The sequence below is a fragment of the Mercenaria mercenaria genome, chromosome 13 (genome assembly GCF_021730395.1).
Source record: "Mercenaria mercenaria strain notata chromosome 13, MADL_Memer_1, whole genome shotgun sequence".
Taxonomy (NCBI): Eukaryota; Metazoa; Mollusca; class Bivalvia; order Venerida; family Veneridae; genus Mercenaria; species Mercenaria mercenaria.
This window is the reverse complement of record NC_069373.1, coordinates 23,276,257-23,304,118: the sequence shown is the minus strand read 5'-3', so window position 1 is coordinate 23,304,118 and position 27,862 is coordinate 23,276,257. Positions and strand designations below refer to the sequence as shown.

The 27,862-nt window shown below is 37.5% G+C and overlaps 2 protein-coding genes across 2 annotated transcripts in view; one reads left to right on the top strand and one right to left on the bottom strand.

Moving 5' to 3' along the window:
• LOC123529349 (protein O-glucosyltransferase 1-like) overlaps positions 1–27,862 on the top strand; it is a 67,443-nt gene that overhangs the window by 8,301 nt on the left and 31,280 nt on the right. The window contains exons 2-3 of the mRNA XM_045309661.2: positions 16,938–17,034; positions 24,311–24,448. Coding sequence (XP_045165596.2) covers positions 16,938–17,034; positions 24,311–24,448 — 235 coding nt within the window. The remainder of the gene's footprint in view (positions 1–16,937; positions 17,035–24,310; positions 24,449–27,862) is intronic.
• LOC128547845 (uncharacterized) lies at positions 8,629–13,448 on the bottom strand. Its single transcript, XM_053521329.1, has 2 exons — positions 11,832–13,448; positions 8,629–10,132 (listed from the first exon to the last, which is right to left on the bottom strand). The coding sequence occupies exon 1, from the start codon at positions 13,334–13,336 to the stop codon at positions 12,338–12,340; it is 999 nt and encodes a 332-aa protein (XP_053377304.1). The 5' UTR covers positions 13,337–13,448; the 3' UTR covers positions 8,629–10,132; positions 11,832–12,337.

The window sequence follows — 27,862 nt, the reverse complement described above, 5'->3', positions numbered from 1 at the left end:
TATATCGATTTGTCAATAGTTTCTTGCACTTAATCTTTAAATCTTTGTACTTATTTTATGCAATCCTGATACCCGCTTATATGTTAGAGTCATAGCTCTTTTGTTCATATCTACTAAGGAGTTAGTTAAAACAGTAGTGGATTTTATAGAAGATGTGCGTCTAAAGTCATCCCGTTCCTTTTTAAATCTACCGTCTCTCTTCCACCCTCTTCGCCTATCACCGTAGCCACATCTGTCGCTGTTATTTCTATAATCAGTATGCCTGTCTCCCCATCTGTCTCTGTATCTTACTTCATCCCAATTCCTATCTTGCCTAGAATCTGTGTCCTTAATTGTCCTGCGATTGTCACTTGCTTCATCTTTATCTTCTTGCATATTTCCTAGCTGTTTCAGTTGTTTTTGTTGCTCCTTGGCCTCCTCCCTATTCTCTTTCTCTTTCCTTAACTCCCTTACTTCCTGCCTCAACTCATTTACTGTCTTCTGTAAGTTATTTATCATTTCAGCATTAGAGATGATTTGGGCCCCTATGATGTTCCCCGTCTTTTTTATCATATTACACATGATAGAGCAGAATTTCTTCTCTCTCCTACTGCTTCCCCGCGAGGAACATCCAGAACTCGAGCTCGAGCTGGAATCAGAGCTCGAGCTAGATGACGACCTTCCTCTCTTGCGTGGCTGTCTCTTCCTGGCCCGTCCCCTCTCTTTCGTTTCTGCCTTTACATCTTGCTCAATCCATTGTCAAACTCTAACTCTTCTTCTATCGCGTCATTGGTGATACTGGTGATCTTCGTCTCCCCCTTTGTTTTGATAATTCTTAAATCCATAGGTTCATCCATAAACTCAATCTCCACACTTCTACTTTTGCTGTCTCTATCCCCCTTTCTCTCATTTATACTGAGATCCAGTACCTCCCCCATGTCACTCTCCTTGCTACAATCTCCTACAGCCCCTTTCTCCATGACCATCTGTAAGTCTTGAACAGCTCTCTCTGTCTCATCCTCCTCTTCTATGGCCACCGGAACTACCGGACAGGCATCTTTCCAGTCGATGTCACACTCCTTCGCCGCCTTTTCAACTATATCTATGCTTTTTCTGGGCTCCTCCCTCTTTAACCACCAGGACATGCTCTCCTCTTTCGACAGTACTTGAATATCGTCCTCTGCGACGATATATGGATTTGCAGAGCACACCAGGAACGGCCTCGAGTGGATGATACTCTTTTCCAGCATGACATTCATATGTCTTGGATATGTGTTCACATGCTGGTACAGACCCTCTTTTGTCTTGCTCCAAAATAAACACAGCCTGCACCAAAATGGCTGTTCTGAGTTTAGCACGTGATACTTGTAGACGTGATCTTCGAGTCTTTGTTTCATATTGATTTCCGTCTTGCCCTTCTTTTGACAATGCTTGCATTGGTATGCTCTACCCCTGTGATGTGCTTTATTCATAATTCTGTAATTCCAAGAGAACGACTCATAAGCAACATAGCAAATACCCCTCATAAACATAAACAATATGTCGCCGACACCAGTATTGACAGACCAGAGCTTACCCCTCCAATGAGCTGTGTTTATCTCTAAAAATGACCGTACATTAGGTATTGAGTCTGACGACGCGGTATTTACGATAAACGACCTGCGATCAAGCCAGTGACGATCTAGGGTTTCACGGAAATATAAGACACACAGTGAAATTCTTTACATTAAAATTTATTACTCCTATTCACCATAACATTGTAACTGATGGTTCGTGAAGTACAAACAGATATCAAGATTTTGGGGCATTACAGACATACTAAAACTATTGTGTGCTTTCTTTTATCTTCTCTCTGCTTTTTATAATCCATCTTGGTGCACGCTTTCCTTCATATGGTTTCAACTTGTTATGGTGCACAACTTTATCTTTACCTTGCCTGTCCATCTGTATCACATAGTCGATATCAGATCTTTTCTCCTTTATCATGTAAAGCCCTTCGTAAGTTGGCTCCAATTTGTGGCTAATACCTGCTTTCTTGTTTTCCGCTAGACACCACACAGCATCTCCCTCTGAGTAGCTATTTACCATGAGTCTGGTGTCATAGAGCTCTTTACTACGCTTTGCTGAATCTCCAATATGTTTTCTAGCTATGTTGTGTGCTCTTTGCAACTTGTCTTTAAGTTGATCGACATACTGTCCATAGGAGGTGATCGTTTGTCCATCAGGAGTCGAGCTGCCATATACTAGCTCGGCTGGTAGTCTTACATCTCGACCCATGGTCATCAGGTTCGGTGTAAGTTTTGTCGTCTCATTCGGTGTAGCCCTATAGGCACCCGCCAAACAACTTAAATTGACATCCCAGTCCTCTTGCTCTGTACTTAGGTATGCCTTGATCATCCTTACTAATGTTTTATTAAAGACCTCACATTGTCCGTTGCATCTTGGGTTCCTAGCACTTGTACGTGTTTTCTTTATTTCAAGCATCCGGCACAGTTCTTTGAAAATGTTACTCTCATAATTTCTTCCCTGGTCACTATGGATACTTAGTGGGCAGCCCCATCGTGCAACAAATTCGTTCAATATCTTTGACGCACAAACTTCAGCTGTTTGGTCTGGCACGGCAACCACTTCAACGAATTTCGTAAAGCGATCTGTCATCACAAGTATATATCTATTACCTCTGGGTGTTATTGGAAGCGGCCCGATATAATCAGTTGCTAGGATATCCCAAGGCGCTCCAGTCTTCAGGTTTCCCATAGGAGCTTTCGGTGGCTTAGATGGTTTCTTATTTGCTGCACACACATCGCACTGTTTGACGTATAATTTAACATCTTCCTTAAGGTTAAACCAGTAATACCTTTGTAACATCTTTTCTTTCGTCTTTTTGACGCCCATGTGACCAGCAAGTATTGAGTTATGGAGCTGGTAAAGTAATTGCTCCAGCAACTTCTTAGGCACGATGCTTTGATAGAATTCCCCAGATCCATCTTTCTTCTTGAATATTTTCTTTAGTACACCTGCCTGTAGTGGATCCAGTAGTGTCGTGTTGCTGGGCTTGCTGTAGACATTTCTTGGCTTGAAGGTTTCTTGTTTTCTTCTTTCGCTTGCAATATGGGGCGGATATCTGCGTCTTGGGGCTGTGCCATTCGCATTTCATTTTCTGTCGTCATCCCCTGTTTTAAACTGTCCTGTCCAGCGGTGCTTGTCGATGGAGTCTGTTCATCCACTACGTCTATAGCTTTTATAGTACAGTCTTTATTTTCCACATCTACGGTGTTTACATCTGGTTCATCTGATGTACCTTCGCTATCAATCGCAGATTGTACATCTTTAACTTCAGCAATGTCCCTACCTGACCATACCAGCATCATGTCATCAGCTCTTTTCCTACATTTCTTGCATGGTCCGCACTTCAAAGATTCAGACATATCAGCTTTGGAACAGTCACAGTCTTTGGGATTTTCGCATCTGGACAGCGCATCACAATGTCCTTGTTTTACTCCAGGTCTGTACTCTATTGAGAAATCGTATTGGGATAAAATTTCAATCCACCGTGCAATTTTACCTCTTGGTTCCCGTAATTTGAATAACCATGCAAGAGCGCGGTGATCACTCCTGACTCTAAATCTCCTTCCCAACAAGTACTGTCTGAAATATTCTATGAAATACCTTACTGCTAGCAATTCCTTCTCTGTAATACAGTAGTTTGACTCTGCCTTATTCAGGGATTTGCTTGCGTATGCGATGACACGCTCCCTTCCTTCCTGCATTTGCATTAAAACAGCTCCTATGCCTGTGTCACACCCATCTACATCTAGGATAAACTCTCCTCCTTCGTTCTGTGGGTATCCCATGATTTCTGCGCCAACAAGCGCTGCTTTTATGCTCGCGAATGACTTTTCACAAGCCTCGGATCATATGAACTTCTTTCCTTTCTTTGTTAACTCTATCATAGGCCTGGCCATTTGGGCATAATTCTTGATGATTTTCGTTTTCGTTTTGGTTTTAACGCCGTTTTTCAACAGTATTTCAGTCATGTAACGACGGGCAGTTTACCTAACCAGTGTTCCTGGATTCTGTACCAGTACAAACCTGTTCTCCGCAAGTAACTGCCAACTTCCCCACATGAATTATCAGAGGTGGAGGATAATTCTTGATGAATCTCCGAAAATATGACCCTAACGCTACAAAGCTTTTGACCTGTTTTGCGGTTTTTGGTCTTGACCATGCGAGCACTTTTGAAATATTGTCGGGGTTTGGTCGGACTCCTTTCCCCGATACTACATGACCAAGGAATGTTACTTCTTTCTGAAGCATTTTGCATTTCTCCGGTTTTAGTTTTAATCCGGCTGCCTGGATTCTTTCTAGGACTTGTTCAATTCTTTAAAGGTGTTCGTCAAATGTTGATCCAAACACGATTATGTCATCTATATATATGAGACATATTTCCCACTGTAACCCTTGTAACGCAAGCTCAATTGTTCGCTGAAATGTACTTGCAGAATTATTGAGTCCAAAAGGCATCCTAGTCATCTCATAATGTCCATATTTACAAGCAAATGCACTCTTCGGGATGTCTTCTTCCTTGAGGGGGATTTGGAAGTATCCGCTTGTAAGGTCAAAGGTGGAAAATAAGCTGGCACCAGACACAGCGTCCAAACAATCCTGAATTCTTGGCATTGGAAACCCATCCGGTTCAACTAGTTTGTTGACCCTCCTGTAATCGACACATGGCCTGACTGCTCCTGATTTCTTCTTAACTAATACGATTGGTGATACCCAAGGTGATGTACTTTTCCTTATGACTCCCTTTGCTAGCAAGTCATTTATTGCTTTTTTCTCCTCTGCAGCATAAGCTAGAGGTACTCGTCTGGGCGGTTGTTTTATGGGCGGGGCGTTTCCTGTATTTATAGAATGTTTGGTAAGGTCTGTCAAACCAATATCCCATTCATCTCTAGAAAATGAACTTTCATATTTATTTAAAAGCTTCGCAAGCGCAATCCTCTCCGCTGAATTTCTGTGCTTACTTGCCCTTTCAAAAAGCTCTTGTAAATGACTTGATACAGTAATGTCTGCTTCTAATCTTGTCTCAGTTCTTCGCAAAACTTCCGTTTTCTTACTGTTTAGTTGTATTCGCCTGACTGAGTAATTATCTATATCATCCCCACCGCCTTCCTCACTAGTAGGTACTTTTGCAGTATCTTCAATCTTTTCTGCTTTTCCAACGACTGCATCTTGTTTAATTGTAACAGCTGCTGTAAAAGGGTTCAGCAACCTCACCTTTTGTGTAACTAAGTTATTCAGATCCACTAGAGTTGATGCCATTTTCAATGGGTATGTTTCTTCAAAATGTTCAGTAGGCTCTATTATGTATGTAGCATTTTCATCAGTATCATCGCTTCCGCTTCGTCCTATGAAGACGTCTACTACGGCTTCAGATAATCCAGGAATTGTAAAATCATCTGCTGCAGTCACTTTTCTAACATTTTCAGGTAGACCTACTTGTGAGCAACGTATCTTGTGTTTATCTAGTACAATCACACCTTTGCTTAGCATAATATCAGCTGGGCCTTTCTCTCCATTTTGTAATATATCAACTCCAATCAAACACTCATCTTCAATATCCGCTACTATCATTTCACCTTTTAATTCGAGCGTATCTAGCTTGAAATTGAAGACTGCTTTTCGCAACTCATTTAATGGTAGTCCACCTGCTCCAGATAAACATGATGATTTCTTCAGCACAGGTTTCTTATCTTCAGCCAATTTGTTGTATACTTTAGTTGCTAAGACTGTTGCTGATGCACCAGTATCTGCTGTAAATGTAATCGGGATATCTTCTACTTCCCCTTTAATGTATATGCCCGGACATAAATCTCGTTTCCTCCTTATGGGTCTGTTTTTATTTTCAAAGTTACTTTGTTTGGTTTCTACAGGCTTGCTGTTAATTACATTTTCAAATTGTAGGCCTTTCAATTTTTCAGGGACCGCTCTTTGGCCACAAGAGCTGGTCCTTTCTAGTTTAAAGGACTCGAATATGCGCAAGTATTCTGATTTGTTGGAGGCTGAGTAGCTCTATGTCTTTGTTTTTATGTTTCCTTGAGAATCCGTTCCACGTCTGTTTAGTCTACACTCCCGTGCTATATGTCCTTGTTTTCCACAGTTGAAGCATACTATTCCTTTGGACCTTGGTGCTTGACTCTTGTTAGTGTTTGGATTTGTTGCTTCCTTTAACTTGTTTATTTCTTAGAGGATTTGCTCTAATACTTTTCCCATTTTGTCTTCTTCCTTTACGGCTTGGTTTTCATCCTTCATAACAGCCCTCTGCTTATGTGCCTCTTCATCGTTTCTATTCCATTTCTGTTTTTCAAATCCTCTTCTCAACTGTCTTACTTCAGATGTGTCAACCTCGTCCTCACACAGTCCTCGACTGCTATTGCTGAGGCATCTTGTCATCTTCTTCGCTCTCTTTTCTCCCTCTTCACGTTACTGCTGATCTTTGGATGTAATTTGCTACATGAAATACAGCTTCATCTATATCTTCTGGCTCCTTTTGATACTCGACAGCAAATCTAACCTCTTCATCCCACAAACCATCCAGGAACCTTCTTACTAAGTCTTCTTGTCTCGTTCTTCTATCTCGATAGCCATGCGCTTTATCATACAACATTTTTAATTCTGATGCGTATTCCTCAGCAGTTTCTCCCTCTTTCTGATTTCTTTTACTAAATTTAGCTGCGTAAGACCTTGATGTACGCACCACCCTATACCTACTGTCCAGTTCTTTGATTAACATGTCATAGTTCTCGATGATTTCTTTTGGTAATTGTCCAAAGACAAACTGACCTGCTGAGCCTTGTAATCGAGGGAGCAACTGATCAAGTTTTCCATCATTGTCCCAGCCGTACCTTTTTGCAATAGCTTCAAATCGACTTATCCACACGTCCCATTCATCTGTACCATTAAAGGGAGCAATGTTTAAATTAATGGGTTGTTTCCTTATATGCCTCCTTACATCTCCGCCCTGATACTCAAAAGGGCTTCTGTATTCACCTATGTTTCCATATTCATGATCTGGCTGTGCGTGTCAGGGTAAATGTCTGGCATACACATCGCCAATATGTTCCTCTGTGTTATGTTGTATCCGCATCCGTACTTGCCCTCGTGATAAGCATTCACGTGGAGCGTGGCAGTTATCATTATAACTCCGCTGTATGTGTTGATTATCATACCTGTCGCCAACACTGTTTACTTGTTGTCTCGAGTCATGTCCATTCTGATCCTCCATACTTTTGTTTCTACAATGCCTACTCTCTATGTTCGCGGCAGCAGATCTATGTACATGTCGATAATTGTATTGACTTTCTGCATTATTCTGCATATATGAATTAATTACTTCATGTTCGCGGCTATCTTTTGTTTCCGGTCTATTTTGTTTTGACACTAGGTCCATTACTTGTTTGAGGACGCTGGTGATTTCCCTCTGTTGTTGTCTGAGATCGTTTATGCATTCATCTATAGGTACACGATCTTGCCGATCTTCCATAGATTTTATACTCAAAGTTTCAAACATTTCATCTTCATGCGTGCCGATGCTATGTTGGTGATTTATCGATTTATTACGATCGAAGCACGGGGGACGGCTATTAGCGCTGCTCTCATCGGCGGTAATGCACGAGGAAATGTTCTCATGTACCTGTTATGATTTATCAAAAGCGCGCGAATCACAAGTGTCGTCTGCTACAGATTCATTGTCTAAAATATCGCGTTCGCGCTCGACCCTTACTGGCGAGCTTATGTTCCTATAATTGAAGGTAACTTCTGTGTCGCTATCATTAGCATCCGCCATTACGCACGGAGATGTTGTACAAATGAAAAAACCAAGTCAAACTCTTTAATTGTTATTTAGTTAGGATCTATATAGGATCTATATCTTGAATCTTTTAGGTAAGGTTCGTATCTCTGGATCCGCTGTTTATAAAACGGATCCCACCGCTGCCACCACAAATGTTGCGAGCCGCACGGGTAGATAAGGATAATATGGGTAGCGTTGACTCTTGGCCCGTTTCCCGCAACCACAATATAAATTCAGTCACAGATGCTAGTTGATCACAAAAACCAGATACCAGTTATTACTGCACCCAGATGCGCTGATCTCAGTTGAGCCCAGAAAATATCGTGTAGGACGAAAGGCCTGTTGCGGTTCCTCTGTTAATGATTTAATTTGAATACTTGCTTTGTTGTCAGACGGACGGACGAACAGGCTGACTAGAATTGATAAATTAAACGAGACTTACCTGTAAGGTGAAGTTTGATTTCAATTCTGTCGGACCAATCCACTGAGAATTATAGGAGTGAACTCGCCTGCTGTCACGTGACCTAGCCTCAGACTTCAGAGTATTATACTATATTTTTGTGAACATGGAAATAATGAAATTTGGGTGGGTTTCGAAAAAGAGGGAGGGCCTATAATTCTCAGTGGATTGGTCCGACAGAATTGAAATCAAACTTCACCTTACAGGTAAGTCTCGTTTAATTTATCAATTCTATCGGACCAATCCACCCTTTGAGAATTCTAGGAGTTTTTAGAGTCCATGTCCAAAAATAGTATTTTAACTAAAGGATTTGTATCAGAAAGAAACAAATGAGTTGATGAAATCCTGTATTGTCATAATGTCATTGTGACAATTGATACATTTCAAAAAAGCTTTGATTTATCTTGAAATAATATTTCAGTCATACTAAAGCTAATATAAAGCAATAAAACACAAATGACAAATTAATTATGTTCCATGCATAATAAAATTCATAAATTGTTTCAATTTAGTCATAAAATGCAATTAAAATCATATAACTATACACAATTTCTCCAGAAAAAACAATTTTTAATCTAATCTATGTAATATCAACCTTAGTACTCTTGAGTTTATGCAATAATTTTTCACATGAACTATGACATGTGTATGCATTGTCTTATTAATCATCAACTATACTTAAAATTGCTTTGCTATAGGATGAATCATTACTTATTTGTTTGTTATAAAAAGTTCTGAATGTACAATCTCTTTTCCAACCTGCTGTTTTTAAAATTGTATTAATTGGAATAGATTTTGATGCTACTGCACTAGTAGAAGCACCCCTTGTACTGTGTGCAGAAAAAGTAGAAATGTTTATTCCAGCTAGTTTAAGGCCTAATTTTATCCACCTTGCGATAGTATTTGATGTCACTGCACCATGTGGCTTTTGCAGAGTAATGAATAATTTTGATGTATTTCTTAGAGTATTAGTTTTTTCCAAATAAATTCTTAATGCCCTAACAACACATAATTCACTATCATGACAATACTCTTCAATAAATTGCTCTGCTAAATGAGAATTTGGTTTTGTTTGTTTAAGCACACTTGTAACTCTGATTTTTACACATGTTTGTTCTATATGCAAATCCTCAATATCCAATGCAGCTAAAGTTTGACACCGTTGTCCTGTTGTGAGTGCCAACAAAACTACTAATTTTACACTCAGCAACCGTAATGATAAATCATTGGTTGGCATTCCTTTTATGCAGTTTAAGACTTGTTTAACATCCCATGTGGCGTTATATTTTGGCAATGCAGGGTTAATTTCAAATATCCCTTTCATGAAGCGTTTTATTTTTCTGTCACTTCCAATATCCATGTCATGAAAAAGACTTATATAAGTTGATATTGCTGATTTTGCTGCACTTATTGTTCTGTAACTGTACTTCTCTGTATGAAGTTTTGTCAAAAATAGAATTACCTGATTCATAGATGGTTTAATTGAATTAATTTGTTCTTGACCACAAAAACGCAACCATTTTTTTGATATGTGACCCATACTGATCTTGCGTTGACCGTCGCCAAGACGCCATGATGATTTTTGCAGACTCTTCTGGTAGTCCTGAACGAATAAGATGTTCCCGGATATCCTGAAAACCCCCATTTTCATGGACACTAGAGGATGGTTTTTCTTCCTTGGTGATGTTAACAAATTCTCCATCCTTGGAAGTATGTAGCTCTGACTGCAGATCATTTGAAGAAGACGCGGAAACCATGGCTGTGTTGTGAAAATAGGGGCTACCAAGATTGCCTCTGCCTGGTCTTCCGTTACTTTTTGAAGTACTTTCCCCAGCAAACTGAAAGGTGGAAATATATAATTAAGACCTTTGGACCAAGATAAAGAGAATGCATTAACCGCTATTTCATGGCCCTCCGGGACATATGACACATATTGATCTAGTTTGTGGTTTGCTGCAGAGGCAAATAGGTCAACACTACATGTGCCCATTTTTTCCTGTATACAATTAAACACACTTTCATGTAATGACCATTCCATGTCATCATTTAGCTTTTTGCTCATTCTACTGAGTGTGTCTGCTGTTGTGTTTAATTTTCCTGGTATATGATACGCAGAAAGCCAAATGTTACGCTTTTCGCACCATTCCCAAATTTCTCTTGTGAGCTCATTTAGTTGCATTTTCCTACCCCCCATTTTTGAGAGGTATTTTATGGCAACTGTGTTGTCCAAGTACAACTGCACATGTTCATTTTGTACACCTCCGCAGAAAAATTGCAGGCATAAAAATGCTGCCTTCAGTTCTAAATAATTTATATGTTGTTTTTGTCATCGGATGACCAATGTCCACTTATAACACGGTTAAATGTCGTATCATGTCCTCCGTAACCAGTCATAGAACTGTCCGTTTCAATTTTTCTATCAACATTCCCATGTGAAATAGGTTTGAAAACATGACCAATATTATCTAACCACCATTTCAAGCATTCTTCACCCTGTTCACTTATTTTTATATAAGCGTCAAAATTACCTATATTCAATTTTAAAGCCCTGTCTCTTTCAATCTCTAAAGCTTTATAATGCAAAGGTCCATACAGTACCCCTGGGTCTGCTGCAACCATTTTCCCAATCAACTTAGAAAATTCTCTTATTGTAACTATTTTCTCTTTTAACAATTTCTCACAATGTTGCTTAATATCCATGGATTTTCTTTCATTTAATGTCACAGTCATCCTCTGCGAGTTTAGCAAGAAACCCACAAACTCTATATTTTGTGTAGGTACTATTATTGATTTTTTTTTAGGGTGAGTTGTGAGACCTAATGAATCCACTAAAGACAAGGTTTCATGAACATTTTGACTGCAATCTTCAAATGTGTCCCCTGATAGTAAACTGTCGTCAATATATGCTACATTTGCGTGCCCTACTTTTCTTAAAGTTGAAAATAAAGGCTTTAAAAGTTTAGTAAAAACTCTTGGGGCACAAGAAAGTCCGTTTGGGAGGCAGGTAAATTGATACAACTTGCCATCCCACCTAAATTTTAAATATTTCCTACTTTCATGATTTATTCCTACACTGTAATACGCATCTTTTAAATCAATCTTGGCAAAGAAACAATCCTGCTTCACTAATGCCAATGCTGATTTTAATGTTTCCATCTTAAAGTGTACTTTATCCACGTAATCATTTAGGCGTTTTAAATTTAAAATTAACCTATAAGAACCATCCGCTTTTGGCCGAATAAATATATTTGATATCACTTCTCCTACCTCATGATTCGTCTCCTCTATAATATTTTTCAATTTTAATTCGTCCAAGAGCGATGCAATAATTTGATGTTCATGAGTGTTAAATTTTATACAGGGAGCAGCTGTTAAATCAGAAGGAGTTTCTTCGAATTCAATAGTATATCCATATTTAACGGTATTTAGTAATTTCTTGTCACAAGTTATATTTGTCCATGATTCATAGAAAGCAGACACTTTGCCTGCCTTAAAATTTTCCGGTTTATTTTCTAACTTATCAAAAACTTGACTTACATGATTTAATCCTGTTTGTTGTTGTTGTAATTGTTCCTCCGGGGTTTTTTGAACTTGTTTTGATGCACCGGCTTCTGCCGGTATCCTTTCGATAAAAAAGACTTTGGATCTTGTGAATATCGTTGTGTTTGTTGATCTCTATTGTCTCTTCGGCGGATGACGTCATTTTTTGACTTGAACTGACCTTGATGATCTCTCTTCCGACTTTGCTTAAATTGAGGCTTAGTCATGTCTCTACCAAGTTTCCTCATGTCATCCAAACTTTTCAGCTGTTTATCCAAACCGTCTCCCAATAAATTTTCGGTCACCTCTGTAGAATCATTGCATAGCTGGTGGTACTTCTCATTTATTCCTGGTTTTATCTGCTGTCTCCTGAGATTTGTCATATCCCTATGTGCGTAGGCCATTAACTGAAAAGAATCTCGAGCAAGCTCCAGTGAATCCGAATCATTTCGTTCTAACAACTTGTCCATCAAGTTTACTAGAGGTATCAACCCTGCTGTCATTTATTGTTGTATTGTTTGCATTTTCCTGTCTCTCTCCTTAATGTTTTTACTGAGACTTGAGCTCACCCACAGTTCTTTGTTCACCTTTGGAACCCGTAGAAATTCACAATTACTTGGTCTCTTTTGATTGTCACAAAGTTTTGTTGCTATCTTTCGGTCTACCGGCTGGCTTATACCAAAGTTCACCGTATCCGCTAACACACGATCAACTTTTGGCCCAGTTTCCTCAGGCTTTTTGAAATCTCTACTCATCTCCGCTAAAAGTCTTAAACTTTCAGAAGAACAGTCGTTGTTCCCCACTTGGTGGCCTTCCACTGATCCATCATCGTCCGAGTCCAATAACGAAGCGTCATTATCGGACGGGTACGAACTATCCGAATCGGAAACATCTTCATACCCACTTCCGGTTATTGTCGGAGGTTTCGGTTGTCGTGGCAGTTTTAAAAGATCACTGCGCCGGCGTTTGTCCATTTGTTTGGCTAAAGCGTCGAATTTCTTAACCAAACCTGCCACCGTTGACTGTTGCTCCAACATGATTTTTTGATTTTGCAACATTTGCATTTGCAAATGCGAATTTACACTCATTTGCGCGTGCGTATTACTGTTTTCCCCTGCACTTCCGCCGCTTTGGGCGATCCCAGCATTCAAAGGAATGTTTATACTTGATGGCGCATGCGTAGTTGCATGAACGTCATTGTAGTTACGGGAAAACCCAGAATTGTCTCCAGTTATAGTTACTGGCGCATGCGCAAGCACATGAACGTCAGTTTGGCCGAGTCCATTACTGGTTTCTCGTGAAGGGTGCTCCGTGGGGTCCTCACAGGAATCCCCAACAATGTGAATCTGATTGTGGATAGAATCCCCGACCAAACCCCTAACTTCGGCAGTCTGAGACTGATTATTCCGAGAAGTTACAGCCGAGTTATGTTGTTCCAACGAACTGTATGTTTCATTTCCAGACGGCATCCTAAGACTTTTATAAATCCGATTGTTATCCATATTCACAAACGAACGTAGAATACAAAGTTAGTAAGGGGCCGCCATTATTCGAGCATCAAGTGCTTATAGTACTGTACAAGAAAAGACGAAATTTTCATAAATCAAATGCTTTGACACTAAAAATATTCCGTCAGTTTGATAAATAATGTGTTCCTGTTTTATATTCCAAAAAGATTTCCGGAATCAACACTTTTGAATATAATGAAAAGATCGATTATTGATTAGTTTATTTTCGAGTTCTAGTCCACGTGAAAGCTTTCTTTGTTCTGAGGCTAGGTCACGTGACAGCAGGCGAGTTCACTCCTAGAATTCTCAAAGGGTGGATTGGTCCGATAGAACGACAACTAATACTAACGTAGATGACGGACAAAGAGTTATCACATGTGTTGGAAATCCAGTGCTGTGAAAGCAACAGATGACTCCGCAGTGTTAGAATGTTTTATAAGATAGAATAAAGTCAAGTTTCGGTCTATCAATTTTAATGTTATATACCAGTAAGCATTGATCGTTTGCAGAAATAGAAAAATCTACCGAAAAATACACGAAGATCTACTTAGCAACCGTAATGCTATTCAGGAAAAGACCGAAGTGCGTTTTATAAAGGCAAAACAATGAAATTCTGTGTAAATACGGGGAGGTGTCGGCGACTAAGAAACAACTAATAAAATTACTTAATTCATGAAGATCCAGAAATCTATAAATGTAGTTTCTACTTGCGTCAAATTTATTTACAGACAAATGAAAAAAGAAAACTTTACTTGTTACAAGTTACTTATCAACAAGTATACTGTACTTGAAAAGAAAGAGAGAGAAAAAAAATCTAGCTATTCAAAGCATGTACTTTTGTTGTAGCAATTATTACTTAAGGCTGATTACTAAAGTATGACAGAACTATAATAAAGATATGATTTACCAGACTAGAAATAGTAAACAAGGAATATCTTTGACTAATGCTTTTAAATTTAAATACGTTTCAAAATGGCGTAGATCTTATTGACACTAGGATTTCCAAGCTGCGGAGTGACTTCCCACAGCGGACAGGCGCTTAAATATCTGCCCGTCCCACAAGATCCGACACCGCTGAACGGGTGCAGGAAAGAGGTACAAAACAGGGATCCTACATATCCGACACCTCCCATAATACATATAATATAAAGTAAACATTTAACTTTAGATTCGAAACAATTATGTGAACGATGTAATAGAACAAGTATTATATTACAGAATAAAGAGTAGGGTGAGCGTGATGCGCTAAAAGGGTATAATAGTTAAATCTTTAATTCCACACGACCTGTAGGTAGCCTAAAGTACGAAACACGCGCTGCTAGAAACACTTTGACGTCATGAATTATGTGACGTCATAAAACGTGCTATAAACAAATATGGCGGATGCAAAACACTTCCTGGTCTGCACAGATACAAATAAACGATAACAACACGATTTACATGGGGATTAAAGGTTAGATACTTAATTGTTTTATATAAACACATGAAGCTGGGTCCCTGACAAATAAAGTTTAAAAAAAAACGCCCACAGTAAATAAAAAATCCCGGGGCAATCGTGTGTAACCCGGACATAGAAATATGCAAAACAACCAGCGCATCGCAATTTCTTGAAAAATAATGAAGATATTTCTTTCAAACTTGGTCCATTTATTAAGCATAACATATGAATCATATTAAGATAGAAATAACTTTGTTGCCTTCCGTTTTGTTAGAATTACTTCCCTTTTTCAGATTTTTATGATGCATAATTTCTCTGAGCTGAAACGAATCCTGTATTGAAACCTAACCAGAAATCATGCCAGAAGTCTGTCATGCAATAATTTCATCAAATGAAATGCAATGGACTCACCTTTTACTTTAAAATATTTCTAATCCATTTTTCTTTTGATCTGACATAAAATAATCCATGCAACATAATTTGAACACAAGTTATACACACAAGTTTCAAATGGGTACCCCTGTCTGCAATATTTTGTCCGCCATTGCAGTTGTGACCTGATCAGGGTACTCTTCATTTTGGAAACAAATAGGCGGTATAGAATCATTATTTATTGACCTTTTTTGAGAACTTAAACCTTCTAATATATGTTTTTCATGAACTTTGTTGAAAATGATTATATTTATAATTCAATTAAATTCATAAGTATCCAGATTTTGATCTTGATTTTCAAAAATTATAAACCACGTGCTTTGAACTTTTGTATGACGTCATCAGTTTCTCACGAGAGACCGTGCGGGGATGTTGCGGTTCAACACTGGTCAGTTAACCAAATGGTGTCACCATCAGAAAATAAAAATAGCGTCAGTTAAGTTATGGCAGCCAGAACTAATTTTGTATATGCATACAGGAAAGATCGCCGTGACGTCACGCATTAACATCTGTTTATCTGGTGGTGGGCAAAACAATGTTTTCTACATCGTTTGTACATAGGATCAGAATTTTTAATTTTTGATAACATTTTTGCTTATTTATGGATTTTCAAAATTAAAAAAGTTTTGAAATATTTACAATTTTCATATTTTCATGTTCAGATATCTTTTTTTAAATGAATAACCGTTTTAAATGACATATAACTTTAATGGCGGCGTAGTGATGTTCAAAACTTTTAGAAAAACACTAAGTTAAATAATTATTCTACCTATGACAGTGTCACCAGCATGCGGAACGAGTTGGGTTGGCAGACTTTACAGGACATGTGCGACCTAGCCCGACTGACCATGTTTTACAGGATCATGTGTGGTTTAGTTGTGGTACCAGTTCCATCCTATTTAGAAAGGCCTGTGAGAATGTCCCGGCATATGCACGAACTCTCCTTCAGTCAAGTCCATACTGAAGCAAATTACTTCAAATACTCCTTCTTCCCTTATACTGTCGTGTTGTGGAACCACCTGCCTTCTCAAACCATACTCCAGCCTGACCTTGAGGGGTTCAAACGATGTCTTGACCCCTCGTTCCTCTCTTACTGCCCCTGAACTCCCAAAGCAGATGTTTTTAACCCCTTTTTACTTGTATATTTATCGTCTTACTTAACACTTTCACACTTTTATCTTCCTTCTCACTATCTTCATTTTTGAAGCCTTTCTTTCACTGCTTTTAAACAAACTTTTATATGGTTGTGACGCGCAACCTGGCTATTATACCCGTGAGGGGAGTCCAGCCATATACATAGATAGATAGTTAAGCGTTCATAATTAATCCAATTTATTTCGAAATGATAATTAAAAGTAACAAATAAATTCCCTGTTTTATGCCCTTTCCGTTGATCAAAAAATTGTTGATATTATATGTGTTTTAAGAAAGTTTAGACTGTTGGAAAAACATCACTTTTTACAAAAAACATGGATGTTCAGCATCTACCCACCCAATCACTGTCTTATCAGTTCTAAAAATAGAAAATACAACGGATTTGTATACAAACACGATCTCTCCTATAGTACATAACAGTTGGACTGTTCCATTTAAAGCAGTATGAGGTGTGGGGAGGGATTGCTGGCACTTTTTCAAAAACAATCTCATGTTGATTACAAAAACTACTGTCAAAATAATGAGTTATAATCCATATCACCTGTCACCATATTTTATGATTTTTGTCAGAATCCAATGTAAAATGGGACATTTACTTGAGGAAAATAGAGAAAGCTGTAGCAGAATACCAGGACTGTGTACATGATGATTGCTCATGCTATGCTAGGTAAGATTTGCATGTAATGTATGTTTATCATAGTGTTTCTAGATACTATTTGCATGTAATGTATTTTTAGCTCACCTGTCACAAAGTGACAAGGTGAGCTTTTGTGATCGTGCGGTGTCCGTCGTCCGTCCGTGCGTGCGTCCGTAAACTTTTGATTGTGACCACTCTAGAGGTCACATTTTTCATGGGATCTTTATGAAAATTGGTCAGAATGTTCATCTTGATGATATCTAGGTCAAGTTCGAAACTGGGTCACGTGCCTTCAAAAACTAGGTCAGTAGGTCTAAAAATAGAAAAACCTTGTGACCTCTCTAGAGGCCATATATTTCACAAGATCTTCATGAAAATTGGTCAGAATGTTCACCTTGATGATATCTAGGTCAAGTTCGAAACTGGGTCACGTGCCATCAAAAACTAGGTCAGTAGGTCTAAAAATAGAAAAACCTTGTGACCTCTCTAGAGGCCATATATTTCACAAGATCTTCATGGGAATTCATCAGAATGTTCACCTTGATGATATCTAGGTCAAGTTCGAAACTGGGTCACGTGCCTTCAAAAACTAGGTCAGTAGGTCTAAAAATAGAAAAACCTTGTGACCTCTCTAGAGGCCATATATTTCACAAGATCTTCATGAAAATTGGTCAGAACGTTCACCTTGATGATATCTAGATCAAGTTCAAAACTGGGTCACGTGCCGTCAAAAACTAGGTCAGTAGGTCAAATAATAGAAAAACCTTGTGACCTCTCTAAAGGCCATATTTTTCATGGGATCTGTATGAAAGTTGGTCTGAATGTTCATCTTGATGATATCTAGGTTAGGTTCGAAAGTGGGTCACATGCAGTCAAAAACTAGGTCAGTAGGTCTAAAAATAGAAAAAAATCGTGACCTCTCTAGAGGCCATATATTTCATGAGATCTTCATGAAAATTGGTCAGAATGTTCACCTTGATGATATCTAGGTCAAGTTCGAAAGTGGGTCACCTGTCACCAAAAACTAGGTCATTAGGTCAAATAATAGAAAAACCTTGTGAGTTCTCTAGAGGCCATATTTTTCATGGGATCTGTATGAAGGTTGGTCTGAATGTTCATCTTGATGATATCTAGGTCAAGTTCGAAACTGGGTCACATGCCTTCAAAAACTAGGTCAGTAGGTCAAATAATAGAAAACATTGTGACCTCTCTAAAGGCCATATTTTTCATGGGATCTGTATGAAAATTGGTGTGAGTGTTCATCTTGATGATATCTAGGTCAAGTTTGAAACAGGGTCATGTGTGGTCAAAAACTAGGTCAGTAGGTCTAAAAATAGAAAAACCTTGTGACCTCTCTAGAGGCCATACTTGTGAATGGATCTCCATAAAAATTGATCAGAATGTTCACCTTGATGATATCTAGGTCAAGTTTGAAACTGGGTCAAGTGCCATCAAAAACTAGGTTAGTAGGTCAAATAATAAAAAAACCTTGTGACCTCTCTAGAGAGTTTCGAAACTGGGTCACGTGCAATCAAAAACTAGGCCAGTAGATATAAAAATAGAAAAACCTTGTGACCTCTCTAGAGGCCATATTTTTCATGAGATCTTCATGAAAATTAGTGAGAATGTTCACCTTGATGATATCTAGGTAAAATTCAAAACAGGGTCACGTACCTTCGAAAACTAGGTCAATAGGTCAAATAATAGAAAAACCTTGTGACCTCTCTAGAGACCATATTTTTCAATGGATCTTCATGAAAATTGGTCAGAATTTTTATCTTGATAATATCTAGGTCAAGTTCAAAACTGGGTCACATGAGCTCAAAAACTAGGTCACTATGTCAGATAATAGAAAAAACGACGTCATATTCAAAACTGGGTCATGTGGGAAGAGGTGAGCGATTCAGGACCATCATGGTCCTCTTGTTATCATAGTGTTTCTAGATACTATTTGCATGTAATGTGTGTTTATCATAGTGTTTCTAGATACAATTTGCGTGTAATGTGTGTTTATCAGACTGTTTCTACTACTTTCTAGATACTATTTGCATGTAATATATGTTTATCATAGTGTTTCTAGATACTATTTGCATGTAATTGTGTGTTTATCATATTGTTTCTAGATAATATTTGCATGTAATGTGTGTTTATCATAGTGTTTCTTGATACTATTTGCATGTAATGTGTGTTTATCAGACTATTTCTAGATACTGTTTGCATGTAATGTATATTTATCAGACTGTTTCTAGATACTGCGTGCATATAATGTGTTTATCATACTGTTTCTTAGATAAGATTTGCATGTAATGTGTGTTTATCAGACTGTTTCTAGATACTGTTTGCATGTAATGTGTGTTTATCAGACTGTTTCTAGATACTATTTGCATGTAATGTGTGTTTATCAGACTATTTCTAGATACTGTTTGCATGTAATGTATATTTATCAGACTGTTTCTAGATACTACATGCATATAATGTGTTTATCATACTGTTTCTTAGATAAAATTTTCATGTTATGTGTGTTTATCAGACTGTTTCTGGATACTGTTTGCATGTAATATGTGTTTATCATAGTGTTTCTAGATACTATTTGCATGTGATGTGTGTTTATCAGACTGTTTCTAGATACTGTTTACATGTAATGTGTTTATCATACTGTATCTGGATAAGATTTGCATCTAAGGCCAAAAAATTAGTTAATGTATGTAGGACCCCATTTTGTATGTAAATAGGAAGGCGGGGGATGCTAATATATTGACAAGGTGAAAATCATGCTGAAAAGCAGTGGTAACTTTTTATCATTATAATACTAAGTAACAAGAGCTGTCAGAAGACAGCAAAGCTTCTGACAGCAAAGCTCTCGACTATTCATCAGCCTTGTCACTGAAGAAAGTTAACTGAGGTACCAGCTTACATACAAAACTTAATAATTGCTAAGGCCACACCAAACTGATTACCTGTTTGTCAGATTTCCTGCATCAATTTGACGGGAAATGAAAAAAAAATGTTTTAATTTTTTTTTGACCGCCTGCACCTGGCTGCGCTGGGTCGAAATCATTAGGATAGGAAAAAAAAGGAAATTCCGAAGTTTAAATGCACCTTGCTTGTAATTTATTGAAACATCGGAAGAACATGTTCTCTGACGCAGCCACAGATTCGACTACGTAGTCTCCCTACTGCACAGAAGGAGTAACTACCGCAGAGTTTGAGGGGGTATATAGGAGTGAGCTCGGCGGTTGGTTGGTCGGTCGGTAGGTCGGTCGGTCCTTTGGTTTTCATGGTTTCCGGATGATAACTCATGAAAGGCTTGACTGATTTAAATAATTTTTAGTACACAGGTGTAACATCAGAAAATACAGGTCAAATTCGAATTTGGGGTCAGTAGGTCAAAGGTTGAGGTCACAGTGATCCTGAACAGTTAAACGGTTTCCAGATGATAACTTGAGAACGCTTGGGCCTAGGATCATAAATTTTGGTACACAGGTGTAACATCATGAAATACAGGTCAAGTTCTACTTTGAGGTCAGTAGGTCAAAGGTCAAGGTCACAGTGACTCGGAACAGTTAAATGGTTTCCAAATGATAACTTGAGAACGCTTGGTTTAAACAGTATTTATTAGATATATCATGTACATAAATATATACAGTAACATTTACAATCAAAATGATGTAAAGGATCTGAAAACAAGTTTTCAACGAAAACTTATATTAATTCATTTCCTCAGAGAACGCTTGGGCCTAGGAACATAAATTTTGGTACACAGGTGTAACATCGTGAAATACAGGTCAAGTTCTACTTTGAGGTCAAAGGTCAAGGTCACAGTGATTTGGAACAGTTAAACGGTTTCTGGATGATAACTTGAGAATGCTTGGGCCTAGGATCATGAAAATTGATAGCGAGGTTGGTTATGACTAGCAGATGACCCCTAATGATTTTGAAGTCAGTAGGTCACAAGTCAAGGTCACAGTGACCCGGAACATTTAAACAGTTTTCGGACAATAACTTGAGAATGCTTGGGACTAGGATCAGGAAACTTAATCTAGAGGTTGATCATGTCAAGCAGATGACCCGTATTGATTTTGAGTTCCAAAGGTCAAAGGTCATTAAAACCTTTTACGGACAATAACTTGAGAACGCTTGGGCGGAGGATCATGAAACTTCATAGGGAGGTTGATCATGACTACTAGTTTTTCATTTAACCAGTATCTCTGTTAAATACATTGCAGACAGGTTTAAAAAAAACGATTGTGATAATTGAAGATATTATTTTATGATAAGTATAACATTGAGAGAAAAACTTGAAATATTTAAATGTATATAGTTAGCCATTTAGGCCACAATTCCCACTGCAAAAACTTGAATTTATTCCACATTTTTACAAGGATTCCAATGAAACATTCCTATTATCCCTGTGAAGTGTAGATGTGTGTGACATAATTTATTTTAGTATTGATGACTTTGGGGGGAACCTGTAACCCTATCTTCCTTCAAAATATAGAATTGCTTTAAATGGATTCCAATGAAGACTGATCATCATGATATGTGAGTATGCATGGCATTTTTTCCGGGATGGACAAAAGTGGGGCTATCCATTCTGGGGAATAAGTTGCCATTTTTTCTGGGATGGACAAAAGTACGGCCATCCATTCTGGGCTATTTTTCCTCTGATAAAGGTGTAATGGGGTATAATTATCTTTAGTGAAAGCTCTTATTGACACAGAGTATGTCTGTAAACTAATATTTAGTAATGATTGTCTTTAATTAATGCAAAAAATGAGTTAGATTTAATAGTTGCACCTAAATGGTGTTAAACCGCAAAATGTGAGTATGGTTAGAAAGGAAAATTATTACAGTCCTGAATATGCACATGAAAAATACTTTATCTTGACAATGTGCAGAATTTCTCTGGGTTGAAGGCACCATGATGAAAATGTTTTTTTTTTTCTTTTTCAAGGATTTTTTTACAATAAAGCCAAAGAAGTATTTCTTTAAAAATGTTACATGAATATAATTAAGGTATGAGTGGTTCAAGAACTAATTGGGATAGTTAGAATGCTATGAGTAAACCATTTTTATAGTTCAGTTTTTCAAAACTTGTGTACATAAAAAACAGTAACATCAGATTTTGCTGATTTTGCTTCATTTATTAATCTAGAAATTAACGAAAAATAAATAGAAATATTTTTACTACTTGTTTGATCTATTGGTATGACTAAACTTATGAAATTCTTAATTGGTAGTGAAAAGTATGGAGAACTGAATATTAGGATGCATAAATCCGTTACAGTCCCTATTTGGCACTCGGCATTCAAGGGATAGTTCTAGGACTGGTCAGCCTGGTATCAGTATATTGTGACTGGGTCGGGTATCATTTCACGTGTTTACAGTGTGCTATTCCATTGAGTCAGCACTGTAAAGTTGGGCATTGCACTCAATGCTACAAGTATACACTTTGTTTATACAACTGAAAAGCTGTTGAAAAAGATGCTAAACCTGCACATATACACACACAGTACAGCCCTTTTTTAAGGTAACATTATTACAAAGAATACAACATATACCAATTACAATTAAACGTTTAGTTGTGTCAGACAAGACAGTGCAATCAGAATAGTAACAGTAACACCAGACTTAAGTTACTTGAAACATTTTGAATGGTGATGATCTAAGGCTAATTTCGATGTTTTGAGGAAAGCTGTATTTCTTAAGTTACTTTGTTACGTATCGTTTTACATATATTAGTTACATACATTTATTAAGTTATTTGTTTCTAAATCTTGAAATGAGAGCATAGCTGTTAGCCCAATATATTCTTTCAAGTAATACACAGTGTGGGGTATCACATGATCAAAATACTCTCTAAACCAAAGTGGTATTTTGAAGAACATGAATAAATTGCCTACTATAAAATGTGAAATTTAAAAATAGCCTAACACAATATGGCAAATGAAAGTTGTTTAATAATTATGTAGTTTACAATGATGATAGATTTCTGGTGATTTTGAACACTTACGAAAATAAGAAGTCGCATTTCCTTAAAGTGTTCCAAATAATCAGAAGGCGATTGTGATTGAAATCTATGTAGTTTTAGAATACACCTTTGTTGCCATAAGGTAGGCTATGTTTTAGATTTAGAGCAAAACTTGCTTGAATATTATTCAATATTATTCGTAAATTTGCTTTTGTTTAGAGGTTATTTTGATCATGTGACTCCCCACAGTGTATATGTGACTACAGGTTATGTTACCTACATTGTAAACAGACTGTTAAAGAATTCACTATAGAAGAAAAGGACTATAATTTACATCAGGTGAAATAAAAGAATTCAATATGTTATTTGTGTGGTAAGAGACATAAGAATCTGATATCATCTTAATAGAATATTCTGTGTAACACGCTTGGTTTTGGGTTATAGAAAAACTGACACACCATCAAATAGTTAACCAGAATTGGTAATGCAATATGAACACCAGTAATGCAGTATGAACATCGGTAATGTGGTATAAACACCAGTAATTCAGTATGAACACCAGAAATTAAGTATGAACATCATAAATTCAGTATGAACACCATTAATTCAGTTTAAACACCAGTATAAACACCAGTAATGCAGTATGAACACCAGTGATGTAGTATAAATGCCAGTAATGCAGTATGAACATGTGTAATGCAGTATGAACACCCGTAATTCAGTACAAACACCAGTAATTCAGTATGAACACCAGAAATCAAGAATGAACACTACTAATTCAGTATAAACACCAGTAATGCAGTATGAACATCAGTAATGCGGTATGAACACCAGTAATTCAGTATGAACACCAGAAATCAAGTACGAACACTAGTAATTCAGTATAAACACCAGTAATGCAGTATGAACACCAGAAATCAAGTACGAACACTAGTAATTCAGTATAAACACCAGTAATGCAGTATGAACATCAGTAATTCAGTATGAACACCAGTGATGTAGTATAAACACCAGTAATGCAGTATGGACACCAGTAATTCAGTATGAACACCAGTAATGGAGTATGAACACCAATTATTCAGTATGAACACCAGTAATGCAGTATGAACATCAGTAATGTAGTATGAATGTCTGTAATGCAGTATGAACACCAGTAATGCAGTATGAACACCAGTAATGTAGTATGGACATCAGTTATTCATTATGAACATCGGTAATGCAGTATGAACATCAGTAATGCTGAATATATCTATTGATATTTAAAGAACATTCTTAAGTTTATTAATGAAGTAAGGTGACCAGCTGAATATTCCCAATCTATGCTTTTGCTTACAGTGTTATAGAAAAAGATTTAGAGGTGTGGAAAGATGGAATCTCAAAAGAGAACTTGGAGTCGGCAAAGCCACGTGGTACCCATTATCAGATCATCAACCACAAACTATACAGGGAGGATGCCTGTATGTTTCCTGCCAGGTATATAGGGGTGGATTTATATACTGTGAAATTGTTTAATTTCTTAGGCACAAAATTTTGTAGTTTTGGCAAACAATGAATGCTATTTCATGGGGACGTAAATTCTTGGATTTTAATATTTTGAATTTTTTTAGATATTGAAAATTATCATTTTGTTTTAACATGTATATATGTGTGATACATTACATGATTTGAATACTCAATTTTGCATATTTGTTAGTGATGATGCGCCAATTAATTTCCGTGTTGTCTAGTATTTATGACACCTAAATTGTAAAAATGAATCAAACCATGTGACAGTCAATAAGAAAATTGGCGCTAATTAAAAAATGACACAAGATTTTCTCCTGAGCTATTGTATTCTCTCCCAGTTCTATTCAAATATATGGTGAGCTATTGTAATCATGCTGTGCCAGTCATGCGTCCATCTGGTGGTCTGTCCATCATCAACAATTGTGTTTAAACGGCATCTCCCCCAAAAGCACTGAATGAATTTTGATGAAACTTGGCCTTGATGTTCCTTGGGTGGTCCTCTACCATAGTTGATCAAACAATGCTGCTTGGTTGCACATAGTGGCCACCAGAGCTAATAATTATAGACAAATCTTCAAACAACAACTCCTAAATCTCTGGTCTGATTTTGAAATAATTTTCACACAAATGGTCCTTGTGTCACCCTCAACCAAGATTGTTCAAATTATACCAGTTCGTCAAAAAAACATGGCCGCCAGGGGGTGTGGTCACTTTTCCCTGTATGTATATAGTGGAAATTAAAAAAAAATATGTGTGAAACTGCTGGCCCTATTTTAAAATAATTTTACACAAATGGTCCTTGTGTCACCCTATATGTGTGTATTGGAAACTTCTTGTATGAAAATGCTACCACGATTTTAAAACAATTTTACACAAATGGTCCTTGTGTGACACTCTTCAAAGATTGTTGAAATTATTCTGATTCATCAACAAATATGGGGGTGGGGGGAGAGGGGGAGAGGTTAGGGGGATATATAGTAAAATTTTAGGAAATCTTGTATGAAACTGCTAGCCTGATTTTAAAATAATTTCATACAAATTGTTCTTGTGTGACCTTCTACAAATTTTTCTGATTCTTCAAAAAACATGTCCGCCAAAGGGCTTGGTCACTTTTCATCAACAATTTCTTTAAACGACATCTTCTCCAAAACCACTGAACAGATTTGATGAAACTTTACACAAGTGATCTCTGGGTAGCCCTCTTTCAAAATTGCTCAGATGGTATCGGTTCCTTGAATATATGGGTCACTTTGGTTAAAAATAGGTTTTAAGCTATCAGACTTTAAAAATTTTCTTCTCCGAAGCCGTTATAGCTAGAGCTTTGATATTTGGCATGATTTATAAGGATCTCACTGCCATAATTGTCCAAATTGTTGCCCTAAGGTCAAAAATGGCCACCCCCTGTGTGTAACATGTACTTACTATAGGCTTATATACATGAAACTTTGAAAATCTTCTTTGAATCCAAAATAGCTAGAGCCTTGATATTTGGCATGTGATATCAGAGGTTTACTGTCTACCATAATTATTCCAATTATTGCCCTAGGTTCAAAAATGTGTGTGACATGTATATAATATAGGCTAACATAGAAGAAACCTAACTTTGTACTTGTACCATTACATTACACAAACACACTTGAAGCCTTGTACAAAGGTGAGCGCTTTAGGGTCAGTGTCCCTCTTGTTTACAGTTGGGGTCACTTGGCCCCTTTTTGGGGCTGCTAGGGCTAGACATAGAAATACCTTGAAACAACTAATTCTCATGAACAGCTTGATGAATCTTCACAAACTTAGTCTGGAGCATCATTATCAGGTCCTCTACCAAATTCATTCAAATGGGGTTATTTGGCCCCATTTAGTGGCCACTAGAGCTTAAAGTAGAAAAATAAATATCTTTAAATGACTTCTCATGTACAGCTTAATGAATCTCCATCACACTAGGCTTGTAGCCTCATTGTAAGGTCCTCTTCCAAATATGTTGAAATGTGGTAGTTTATCCCTTTTAGGGGAAAAAAAACTTTAAACAACATATTATGTCATTGTAAGGTCCTCTCCCAAAATGTGGGTACTTTGCCCCTTTTAAGGGTCATTAGAGCTAGAAAAACCTCTCATGACCTCCTTGATGGATCTTCATCAAAGTTGGTCTGTAGTATTATTGTAAAGTCCTCTCCCAACTTTGTTCAATGGATCTATGTTCACCAAACTTGGTTAGATGCAAGGTCAGATGGTCATCTTCAGGTGAGCGATTTAGGTCCATTTGGGGCTCTTGTGTACTTGTTTGTTTGTTTCTTTTCTCATCAAATAAAATGTTTAACCTTATTTCTCAAAATGAAAAAGCAATATCTAGGGATATTTTACTTCATTACATAAAAAGATTCATTTATCTCTGTCACTGCAAGGTGTATTGGGCTGGATTGATATATATATCATGATTGCATATCAGTAGGTTTTCTGCAGGATGTGTGGCGTTCAATTGATATATCAGAAATATGCATCAGTATGTTGCCAGCCAGGTATATAGTGTTGGATTAATTATGCCCCCGAAGGGAGGCATATTAGTTTTCAACTGTCCGTCCGTTCGTTAGTTCGTCACAACGTTAACCTTCTGCGTGAAGGCACTTTACTCACGAACCACTGCACCCAGGACCTTCAAACTTCACATGCTGATAGTACTTATTGAGTACACGGCCCTTACTGACTTTGGGGTCACCAGGTCAAAGGTCAAGGCGCTGCGGGGGCATTTATCACCATTACTGACAGCTCTTGTGTATCATGTATTGCATATCAGTATGTTGCCAGCCAAGTATATAGAATTGGATTAATGTATCATGTATTGCATATCAGTATGTTGCCAGCCAAGTGTATAGGGTTGGATTAATGTATCACGTATTACATATCAGTATGTTGCAAGTCAGGTAAATAGGGTTGGATTAGTGTACCCCTGTTGCATATCAGTATGTTTCCAGCCAAGTATATAGAGTTAGATAAATGTATCACATATTGCATATCAGTATGTTGCCAGCCAGGTATATAGGGTTGGATTAATGTATCACATATTGCATATCACTACGTTGCCGGCCAAGTATATAGAGTTGGATAATGTACCACATATTGCATATCATTCTGTTGCCAGCCAGGTACATAGGGTTGGATTAGTGTACCCCTGTTGCATATCAGTATGTTGCCAGCCAGGTAAATAAAGTTGAATAAATGTATCACATATTGCATATCAGTCTGTTGCCAGCCAGGTATATAGGGTTGGATTAATGTATCATATATTGCATATCAGTACATTGCCAGCCAAATATATAGAGTAGGATTAATGTACCACATATTGCATATCATTATGTGGCCAGCCGGGTATATAGGGTTGGATTAATG